At 40.8% G+C, this 11,593-nt stretch overlaps 1 protein-coding gene across 1 annotated transcript in view; it reads right to left on the bottom strand.

The window, feature by feature from the left end:
• Window positions 1-205: 205 nt before the first annotated feature.
• Window positions 206-11,593, bottom strand: part of RAB22A (RAB22A, member RAS oncogene family) — a 195,349-nt gene continuing 183,961 nt past the window's right edge. The window contains exon 7 of the mRNA XM_085619301.1: window positions 206-2,941. Within this exon, the coding sequence (XP_085475427.1) occupies window positions 2,847-2,941 (95 nt within the window). The 3' untranslated portion in view covers window positions 206-2,846. The remainder of the gene's footprint in view (window positions 2,942-11,593) is intronic.

The following is an 11,593-nucleotide window of genomic DNA, read 5'->3' as shown; positions in this document are numbered from 1 at the left end:
GCTCTGACTTTTATAAGGAATACTATAAAGCCGAAAAAGAGCCTTTCATGTATTTATGGCTGGGCTTTGCTTGCAGAAATAAAACTGTCCTTTAGATTTTTTGACTTAACAATAGAACAAATGTAGTTATGTAAAAAGCCATTCCACTGTGGCAAGGGACTTTTTTCATTCTATATGAGCCAACAAAATGACAAAATTAAAATTCACTACTTAAACACATCTTGTTTACAGCAATTTAAAAATAAGGACATCACGTTTTTAAAAGCTTTTATGATACCTCTGCAATTCCCATGTACTGATTAAGTAGACTTAACCATTTCACACATTTCACAAAGTTTTAACGGTGCGACCCTACATTAGTGGATGTAACCACATAAGAACACTTCTCAAAATGACAATAGTCATCTCAAAATTGGTTCCCACCACCAAAACATTCAGAAAGAATCATGCAATCTATTAAAAAATGTTACACTAAAGAAACGAAAATAGGTTTTGGCACTAAAATAAATAGCCTAAACTTAGACCAAGCAAAGGACAGCTTGAAAGAAACAAAGTTTGAGAGGACAGCGGTTTATAACTTGTGTGCACCTGTAAAGCCCTTCATCCGTGAGGGTATCCTGGCACTGAGCTGTGTGTGTATGTGTATGTATGTGTATGTATGTATGTGTATGTATGTATGTGTATCTGTGTGTGTGTGTATCTGTGTGTGTGTGTATCTGTGTGTGTGTGTATCTGTGTGTGTATCTCTGTGTGTGTGTGTATCTGTGTGTGTATCTGTGTGTGTGTGTATCTGTGTGTGTGTGTATCTGTGTGTGTGTGTATCTGTGTGTGTGTGTGTGTGTGTGTGTGTGTGTCTGTCTGTCTGTGCGAGTCTCCAACAAGTAGCTTGTGAGCTACTGTACCCATGAGTAGCTCACCTGTGTGCAGCCCAGCTTATTAAATTAAATTAGAAAGCTTTTCCTGGGTTGAATCAATATACATATAAAAAAATTGAAATTATACAACACTAATAATATTAGTAGCTCTCAATGCGTTTCATTGAACATAAGTAGCTCTCAGAACAGAAAAGGTTGGAGACCCCCCCCCCCCTAGTCTATGGTAAGTGGTTAATTGAAAATCCAGGTATTTAGCTTCTTGTGACATTCAAGAAGAAAGGATGCAACTGTGATGTGGAGTGGGAGGTCTGTGTATGCATGGGATGTGTGCGAGTAGGAATCCTGTGGAGCAGAAGTGTCTGGATGGTTTGTGGAAGGAGATGCAATGGTTAGGGTAGGTGGGACCACAGTTGTGTAGGTAGGAGGAGGGGGCAGAGAGAGACAGTGAGAGAGAGAGGGAGAGGGTGTATGTGTGGTTTAAATTGATCGTATTTGTTTATCAGGAGCCAGTATACTTCCAAGAGGTATGGTGTGAGGTGAATTCTGTGTTGGAGGATGAGTCCGGCATCCACAAAACTATTACAGCTTTAAGAAAACTATTACCACTGTATTACTTATGCATGTGCTTCAGCAAATCAATTGGATGCAGTCTTGCATGCTGTTTCAAGATGAGTCGGGTGTGTTGAGAAAATTAAATATAGCTTGTTGAAAAAATTAATCAGCAAAGTGCATGGTTACACACCGTCCATTGGAAAGAAACAAGTACTAAAGTTTAAATCTGTCGTAAAAAGTGTATTCTCTAATACTTATGATTCAGTATTCTTCCACTGTCACTGCCCCAGACAGGTAGTCTGCCCAGGTCTAACATTCACTTGTGTGTATCTGAGAACTTTAAAAAAAAAAAGTGAAGCTAACTTTGCTTTTAATGTTAGGAGCAAAATATATAGTTGTTTGCTTCGGTGCTCTGAAAAGGATGATTCCATAATACACCTTACCCTGTAAAGTAATGTTTACTCTCACTTCCAACATCTGAGACTTTTCTAGTAACCATGGTGTGGAAATTAAAGTTTGCTCTAAAGTATGTAGAAACAGGAGCGCTGTAATCTACTAGGCTCTATAGTGAAACTGCCACTAGAAAAAAAGTAAGCAATCAAGCTCTTCAAATAAAGCTCATTTCATGTGGCTTTGAAGAACACCAACTATAGTAGATGTCAACAGTTTTTCTGTGGATAGAAGCGCTTGCAGAAGAGGATGTTTGTTGAGCAATAAGTAGAAAACAAAATGAAACATCTGTGTCTTACAGCTAAATACAGGATTTAGCTAGGATACTTTTTGGGAGGGATACATTTGTACACAACTCCACGTTTGTACCTCTCTCACTGTGATCCGACAAATAAAGGTGTTTAAGGCATTCTCATGATGCACTCCTGTACATATTTCATAGCAAAAACAACCTTGAAGGCAAAATCTGAAGCTGAGTATGTCTACATCACATTATTTTAAAACATTTGTTACAAATATAAGGCTCATAACATTAAAAGGCATCCCACATAAACTTAATGTCTAAAGTATGTCAGTCGCCAAATATCTCAAAAGTGCTTGATTTCCCTTTTACAGCTCTATAAAACATTTATCTTTATTATAAAAACTAGTTAATGTATTTTCTAAAATTGTTCGAAGGATTCTAGGAGCTCAATTAGTAACTCCTTGCAAAGTGAATCACTGAAAATTGCTTCCCTTTAAAGGCAAATGTCTCTTGATTTGTGAAGGCAAAAATATCTAAACACTGGCAAAAGCGTAGCTAGGAGATGGATCTGGAAACCAAACACCAGTTTGTCTTGTTTTAGTATGCTCGTAGTTATTTGCTTCATGGTCATTCAGAGAAAGGCAAGGATGGATTGGGTGTCGTAATCCAAACCTGAAACTTCCAGACCACCTACTTCACAAAAAGTCTCAATGTTTCAGTATTGGTCAACAGCAGCCACGTTTGGTTTCAGATGTCTGCTTTCTAAGTTTAAAGCCTTTGCCACCAGCGATGTTGGCCTCAGTTGATGGAAGCCTTCGACCTATGAAAGAAAGAAAAAATAAATAGAAAGAGGAACAAATCAACAGATAAAAACATTATGGTCATGCCAAAAAGTGACAACATAAAATGTTTGAATATGCCCTCAGAGAGAAAACGATATGAACTACTACTGTACGCAAAGAAAATCCAGCACTAGTGGAATTGCAATAAAACTAAGATTAAAAGGAAAAAAACAGATATAAAACTATAATGACCTCTTTTCAGAATTCCGCAACATAAGTGTTTCCCAAGTAATCTTACCAAAAGTACAAAGTTGTATTTGAGCAAGTGTTTGGTGTTAATCTATACATTTGATGAAATTTACTGAAATAAGTTCAAAGTGACTTGAAACTTACAGCAAGAGAGGCACAATCGAAATAGATCTGCGTAAACCACAAATTGAAGTTTAGCAGAAAATACTACCTTTCAAAGACAGACGACAAAAGAACGTAGTCTTAAGAAACAAATTTTTGTGCTAATGTGATATGAATTACTTGCAAAACCATTATCCAGTGAAGCAGCAAGGCAATCAAAATTGACAACCTATGTGGAGAATAACCCAAAAGAAGAGAAGAGATTCAAGGTAGCGATCTACTTTCCAGGTCATTATAAGGAATTTATCTGGTAATGACTTAAGTAAAATGATCTTTTATTTACACATATTACCCTTTATTTCTAAATCCTAAATCTTAAATAATGAAATGGGACAACAAAAAGTCCTTTACACGTTCTCTGTGGAACAGGAAAAGCGGAGCACACTTTTATAAAGATATATTGTAAAACCTGGAAACCAGATAGCAATAACAATTAAGTTAACAGCAAAAAGCAGAAACAAAAATAACACTTTTAAGTCAAAATGAAACTCTTAAGAGGAATTCAGATGAGATAAATATATACCCTGCACATAAAGACTGGACCCCACAGCTATTATCAAAAAAGATTAAATTATCTGAAGATGCTGTAAATGCTTGAAGTCAGAAAACTGAATAAGAAGAAAAAATGCAGAAAAGGTAATGAATTGAAAGTTAAAACAGACAATTCAATTAAAAGAATCTCAAGCCTAAAAAACATAGATCTTCCCTCACAAAATAAATTTTTCATCTGCATAAAAACGTGAAATCATATGTTATGACTTTAATATTGAATATGAAAAGGTCCAAGACCTCAAAAGCTAAATACCGGTTAATCTGGATAAAATGTATACATTTAAGATTAAAAGCAGCTACAAATATGTCTTGCATACGCACCAAAAGTCACTTCAATAATTATAATTCGTAATCATGTGGATTAACTGTCTTAACGAGAACACATGACATTCACACAAGCAGGAGTCTGAAAACATACACATTCTTTCAGTTAATTTTGAGTGGATACAAAAATTCAATCAATTTAGTGAGAATGCCATTACAGCAACAGGAAATGCGATTTGATTGTTATGTCATGCAGATTTTTAGAGCACTAGCACCTGTGAGGGTAACCTGGCACCGAGCAGGGATAAGCCTAGCCAAACCCAGGGCCTAGTCGGACTACTTGAAAAGCCAGGTATTCTGCTTCGTGCATAATTCAAGAAGTGAGGAGGAGACCCTTATGTGTAGTGGCAGGTTATTTCACACGTTAGGGGCGATGGAGAAGACTATACAGTCGGATTTAGTTTTCCGTATGCGTGGGATGTATGCAAGTAGCCTGAATGAGGAGTTTGAATTGTGCTAGTTTGCATATAGGGAGCCAGTGGAGCCCCTTAAGGAGTGGTGTGATGTTGAGTGCAGCGTGGGAGGTTGAGAGTGATTTTGGCCACCAAGTTCAAAATGGTCTGAAGCCTTGAGGTGAGTTTTTTTAAAATCCTGGTGTAGAAGTTGTTCACATAGTCCAGCCGGCTTGCATACAGGGTGTGTGTGATGGTTTTCCGGGGCCTGATTGAGAGCCATTTGAATTCTCTCTCAGCATCTTCTGGGTATGGAAGCATGAAGGTGAAAGCCTTGAATTGGGCGGATTTAGTTCTCCGTATGCATTGGATGTGTGCAAGTAGCCTGAATGAGGAGTTTGATTTGTGCTAGTTTGCGTTTGGGGAGCCAGTGGAGCTCCTTCAGGAGTGGTGTGATGTGGAGTGCTGCGCAGGAGGTTTAGTGTTATTGGCCACCAAGTTCTAAATGGTCTGACGCCTTGAGGCGAGTTTTTTTTTCATCCCGGCGTAGAGGGTGTTCCCATAGTCCAGCCTGCTTGCGTCCACAGTGTGCGTGATGGTTTTCCATCACGCAATCAGGTCCTGATTGAGAGCCATTTGAAATCTTCCTCAGCATCTTCTGTGTATGGAAGCATGACGTGGTGACAGCCTTGCCTTGGGCGGTCATGTCGAGTAATTCATGGTGGCGGTGGTTTCTTCTGGTTTGAGATGGGAAATGTGGTTTGCACTGGTTCTTTGGATGAGATCGGAAGGCATTCAGTGGAGCCTGTCAGGTGTGTTTGAGGGTGGAAGTTTCAGTAAATTAATGTGATTTTGTGGCTGAAGAATTGAGCGAGATTATGTTAGAGGTCCTGTAAGTAGGTGATCAAGTTCTAGATGGCTTCTGATGAGGTGAAAGCCTTCACAATGGCGAAGATTCCTTTGCTTCTGTTGGCATCGTGCGTTCTGCTAGAGCAGCACTTCTGGTGGTTCAATCATTTGGTGGGAACCTCTCCCAGCAGATTTGAAGGAGCTCCTGTCTGGATCATGCTGGCTCGTTCTCCATTTGAACTCCAGCTGTTTGCAGTAATGTTTCATCTGTCTGAGTTACATCATGTACCAAATGGTCTGGGGTATAGATCTTGTTGTTTTACTGTGTTTGAGGGGCCAGGGAGTCCGCGCAGGAGGTGATCCAATTGTTGAAGTTATTAATGGCTTTGAGAAGCTGTTGCTGTGTTCTGGCTGGTGGATGCGGAGAGCAGTGTTTCAGTTCTTGCCAATGATGTGGTTCCAGTTTCGGTGGACTGGTCTGGTCTGGCAGGGGGACAGGGTTGCTGAACTTGATACGGGTGTGGACTTGTCAAACTGATGCTGTTGAAGGTGATGAAAACGGGGTCAAGGAGATGTCCAGCAACATGGCTCATCCCTCTACTCATTGGGTGAGGCCCAGGCTTCCAAGATCTTAGATGAGTTTTTGAGTTTGGGTCAGTGCGGTCTTCCAGGAGGCAGTTCAGGTCTCCAAGTAGGATTTCATTGCTAGTAATGAGGTGAGTGGTGTGATGAAGTCTGATGACATGTCCATGGAGGTAGTGCAGCGGATTGTTTTCTTGTGGATGGTGGTGAATCCGCCTCCTGGCTTGTGAAATTTGCCTTGCCTGACAATCTAGTTGCTGATTGAGATAGCTGTGTTGTAGTCTGGTGCAGATGCAGGGTTCAGTGAGGAAAAGTAGGTCTAGGCATACAGCACGTCACAGATCTCTATGGCTGTTTGGTGAGTGGGCAGGTGTTGAGGAGCATGTATAAGAGTGCGGAGTGTTGTGTAGACGGTTGTAGCACGGTTTGAGTGCGAGAAAGAGAGGGGTGTTGAGGGCTGTTGGTGCGGGTGTGTTGAGTGCGGGTAGGTGCATGAAAACGTGTATGAAGTGTAGGAGAATGCTTTCTCCGTGCAGTTTCATGCATGAGTGTGGAGCAGCAGCCACGGTTGAGGGAACAGAGGGTTACTTAGCGCAGTGGCAGGAGGAAAGAGGGCAAGGGTTCCTGGTGCCAAGCATAGTCCAAGCACAGACGGGATCAGACTGATGTGCCTTTGGCACACCCAATGAACATATGTGCTGCTGGTTTGTGTTTCTTGTCCTGAACTGCGCCCTTAGGGCAGCAGTGGACGTGGTTTACACTAGAGGGTCACATTTACTATTTTAACTCCAGTCCTAGAATATCTAGGGAAAAATCAACTCCCTCTCATCCCCCAACATTACAGGAGGCTCATTTACTCCAGTCTTGAAATATTTTGAGGAAAGTTATAAATTCCCCCAAGTATTTTTAGGAAGGGTTGAAAACGAGTAATTCAGAATTGGAGAAAGTGCTGCACTGAGGGTGCAGTACAGGGCAAAAAGCTAGTAATACCACACGTGCTACAGCCACCATTAAGTAGGTCCTGGCAGGGTGGGGTGGTGGTGGGGGCAACACACAAGAGTAATAAAATGAAAATTTAACACAAGAAAAATCCCACACCCATTTAGAAACAGAGTACCATGTAATAATAAATTGACACCAAAACCACAAAAATCCAATCAGAACTGGAGTTATGAATTTTTTAAGCTTGAACTGAAAAATAGCACCAAGAAGAACAAAGCGCCAACTGTGGGCATCTGATTGTGCATGACCGGGGCAAATTCGAAAGTTAAGGCTAGCTCTGATGTAGCGCAGTTCGGCTACATTGGTGAATTGGGCCCGTTCTCTGTTTCCATTTGAACCTTAAAGAAATTTGGTGGAAAAATATATCATAACTTAATTAAACGTGCAAATTTGGTTTAAGCCAATTTTAACCTGTTTCAAGGAGTGAGCACAAGAACACTAGCAGTGTTTAGCAATGGTAAAGTGTGCAAAGTCCTAAGGCCAACAAAAACGAATTCAGAAAAGCAGGACATTATAAGGAAAAGAGTTTGAGAGAGGAGGATTTGCAGAGACTATCCAAAGGCTGATCAGTGTAACAAGGATGAACCTGGTTGGTATATCCAACCACACCACATTGCGACCAGCCTCAAATTGTGGCTAGGTTCCAGTCTACCACAACCATTGACCATCATCAGTATAGTGACATAATCCATTACCATCATTCTTCCTTAACCAGTGGTAGACCTAGTTGTTTTAATTTGCCCATTCCTCCTTGTATCAGGACCGTAACATTGGAATATCAGTTAATACAATTACATGTAGAATGTTTGCAACAGGAAATTCCCTGCAAAATGGTTTGCATCCAAAGGCCCCTAGTTTTAAGTGCTTAAATGATCCTCCATGGTGCCTTCATTTTTCTTTTAAAATTATTTTTATTAAACCAATTCGACTGTCATACAGCAGATATTCAGTGGCAGGCGACTTCAGTTACAATCGGTCACAGATTACATAATTCAATACATGTATCAAACAGTGTTTCCTAGCGGTTAGGGGGTTACATGAGCCTCATCAGCAGTTTGTCTGCTCGGTGGGGACACACATCACCTCTATAGTGGTTCCAAGCTCCCCATACCTTATTCCACTTTCCAGGGCAACCCCTGGCTACAAACACCGACTTTTCCCCTCCACATACACCAATCTAGGTCCTCTTTCCACTTCCCCAGACCGGGTGGCTGCACCGCACCCCACAATTGCGCGATGTTTCTCTTAGCTATCATGAACGCCAGCGTAGCCCACTGTTTAGTGCACGCGTTGAGGTCAGTAGGCTCCCAGACGTTCAGAAGGCACCTACGCACCTCTGGGTGGATGTCGACCCCCCAGCACGGCCCGCATAATGCGGTGTATGCCTCTCCAATACGTTTCTATCCGCTGACAACCCCAAAGGATATGAAAGAAAGTCCCTGTGTCTCCACACCCCCGCCTACACTCTTAGCTTTCCGCCCGTCCCATACGAACCAGCCCGGGACCCGTTACATATGTCATATGCAAAATATTGAGCTGTACCAGCCTAAGTCTGGCCTGAGTGGTGCCTTCATTTTTCGATGTGTCAACTACATTCAACTTTGTCAATTAAATGTACATTGACCCTCAAAACTCCCTCCTCAGAAACTGGACCACCAATCTTCCCTCCCTTAGTAAACAAAGTAGAATTTCGAGGTTACTGCTTCTCCAAAACTTTAAACCCAGCGACTGCTTTAAGAAGCCCAGTGACTGCATGATGTTCATTAATTTCACAAACACTGTTTCAAATGTGTCCCTAATGACAGCTTCTAGGTGTAATGAGGCATGGGGAGATAATGTTGGAAAAGAGCCAATAAGCGAATCTGCAGTTTCTCCAGTGGGGAAGCATAGGGGCCAGGATATTTTAAATTACATCTGGTAAAAAACAGTGGTCTTTGCATTTGGTGCTCAGGGTATTTTCCTTCCTCTTTTTTGTGGGGATGGGGTTATTTCAGAAATAAAGTCATGAATAGGGATTCATTACATAGATATGGATTTTCACAGGCCCCAGTGATTTTAGCACCATTTGTCTCACAACTAGGGCAGTGTCCCGGGAGGCACATGAAGAATCAGTTTAGGCGTTTCGATACTCCCAACATTTCCTCTGCCAAGGGCATTTCATTATCAAACACTGCCATTGAAATAGTTAAAAAGTTACAACGTTCGAGCAGGCAGACTGTGGATGAGGCTCATGTATCCCCTTGACCGCTAGGGAAATCTGCTTGTAACATGTTTTGAACTGTGTACTATGTGGCCGTTTGTACCTACCTTCGCCTGTCACTGAACAACATCTGATGTAAGACTGTCGAGTTGGTTTAATAAAAAGAATTTTAAAAAAAATAAAAAGTTACAACGTTGGCGGCAGTTCTGTTACTCTTACCACTGAAGATCAACAGAGCATTCCTTTTAGCTACTGTGAAAAAACATAAAAGTGCAAACCAAGAGAGACAGCCCAGGCCAACCTCCTTCGGGCTATGACGGTCCTGGAAAGTCTCCTACTGCCAGGAAGCATGCTACCTTGAGTGGTGCTTCTTGGCCCCATCTCCTGCTCATAGCACCGGTGTGGATGTCTGGACCTTAAAGTCATTTAGGGTAGAGCTGGCAGGCAAAACAATGACAAGGTGCGCCCTTTATGCTCAAATTTATACGACACTCAAGATAGAACGGTATCTCATGTTTATAACAAATGGTTTACAGGTTTCTCCTAACCAAATTTAGGTTTAATAATGTGTATTTTTTGTACGTTTTCTGTGATGGTTATATGGAGAGATGTGCCTAGTTGCCCTTACACCAATCTCTCATCTGAATCAACCATTCACATACATTTATCTTGACATTTTCCTAAAGCACCAGAGAATCTGTTTTTGTTACCGTTATTACGCAAAGATAACTTTATATATCGTGGGCCTACCTTTGTATGTTTGCAATAGTTTCCTTCAGAAGATATATGCTTTGCTATTTTAATTTTGTTCAGCATTCATTTAAAGTAAGGAGTTTACTGCTGTAATTGCAGCAACAGAAAGATTAAATTATAAAGTGTTACAAATTAACGCTTTAATTATTGTTTTTATTAGCTATTGATTTTAATGGTATTGATTCTAATTTAATTTCTTGATAGTCAATTATTGATGGTGTTTAGTATTTGGATGGATCTTTGGAAATTTTGAATAATAAATACTCTTTTGTATTTGACTATTCTAATTTATAGAGCGCATGGCTTTCCCACCAGAGTTTCTCAGGGCTAAACAGATGGTGCATAGAAATGGAAAATTAGAAAGACCAAGATTTCAAAAACTTTCTAAACTTCTAAAATGAGGTAAATGCACAGAGCTTCAGAGGGAGAGAACTCTGCAATGTAGGATCCAGAAAGGCAAAGGAGAGCCCACCTTGCCTTGCTAGTTTTACCTGGGGAATCACAACAAGATTCTTACTACCTGAACTTTGAACATGGTTTGAGGTGTAAGGATGGACCACCAGCCTTAAATATGTAGGTCCAGAGCAGGTCATGGCTTTGTACATAAAGCTTTGAAATGGATATGTTTATTAATAGAAGGCCAATAAAAAGTGTGTATACAAGAAGAAACCAAGACAAATATTTGGAATAAGACATAGAAGACCAGCAGTAGCTCTCAAAATGTTCTGCCCCTAAGTAAAGTGCATTATCATAATCCAGTGTGGAAATAATCAAGGCCTGCATTTTCGTCTTTTGGGTAGAGGGAGGTAAAATCCATAATATCTTCCACAAGCATCTAAGTAGGCAAAAGCAGCTGGCAGCCATCTTATTTATTTGATGCCCCATGAAAGCTTTTTATCCAGCCATAAGCCCAGATCTTTTAACACCTGGCTGGGATTGGGAGAAGACCCCAGTTCTTCAGGTCATCAACGCGGGCTTCAAAATTGAGGCTGGTTGCCAACCAGTAAAACCTCAGTCTTACTACCATTCAATTTTGAAGTTATTGCTCATTCATTTTGAAACCTCCACAAGACAGGAGCTAAGATTTGGTGGCATCGAATCATCCTTAGCACTTACTGACACAATCTGTGTGTTGTCCGCATATGAAAAACAGAATCAAGCCATGAAATGAGTGATCTGGCAAGACGGAGCGAAAAACATGATAGAGCTGTATCTTGGATGCCATTTTCTACTATTCTCTGGAGAAGCACAGGATGGGAAACCGTATCAAATGCCGCGCTCAGACTCAGAACGACAAGTGTCACAGTTTGCCCCTCTATTCAAAATCTGCCTAAGGTGCTTAGTAACCCAAGACTATCATTGACACTTTGTACTTCTTGGCACTATTCCTTCTTAAACTGTTAGAAATTAATCTGCTTCCCCATATTAGATTTTTGTCATTGTCATGGCAGTTTGTTTATTAAATTTTACTATAGTTTTCCAATTTGGTTTGAGAATGTTATTGTTTTGCATCTTGACTTTACTACTGTATTGGTACTGCATAAATACTACACATTGACTCAGGTTAAACCTATCTGCTCTGTGCCACAGCTACTGAGGGGGGTGGGGGGCGTTGAGGTCTGATT

This window comes from Triturus cristatus, chromosome 7 (assembly GCF_964204655.1).
Source record: "Triturus cristatus chromosome 7, aTriCri1.1, whole genome shotgun sequence".
Classification (NCBI taxonomy): Eukaryota; Metazoa; Chordata; class Amphibia; order Caudata; family Salamandridae; genus Triturus; species Triturus cristatus.
The sequence above is the reverse complement of the archived record's forward strand: the minus strand, read 5'-3'. Positions and strand labels throughout refer to the sequence as shown.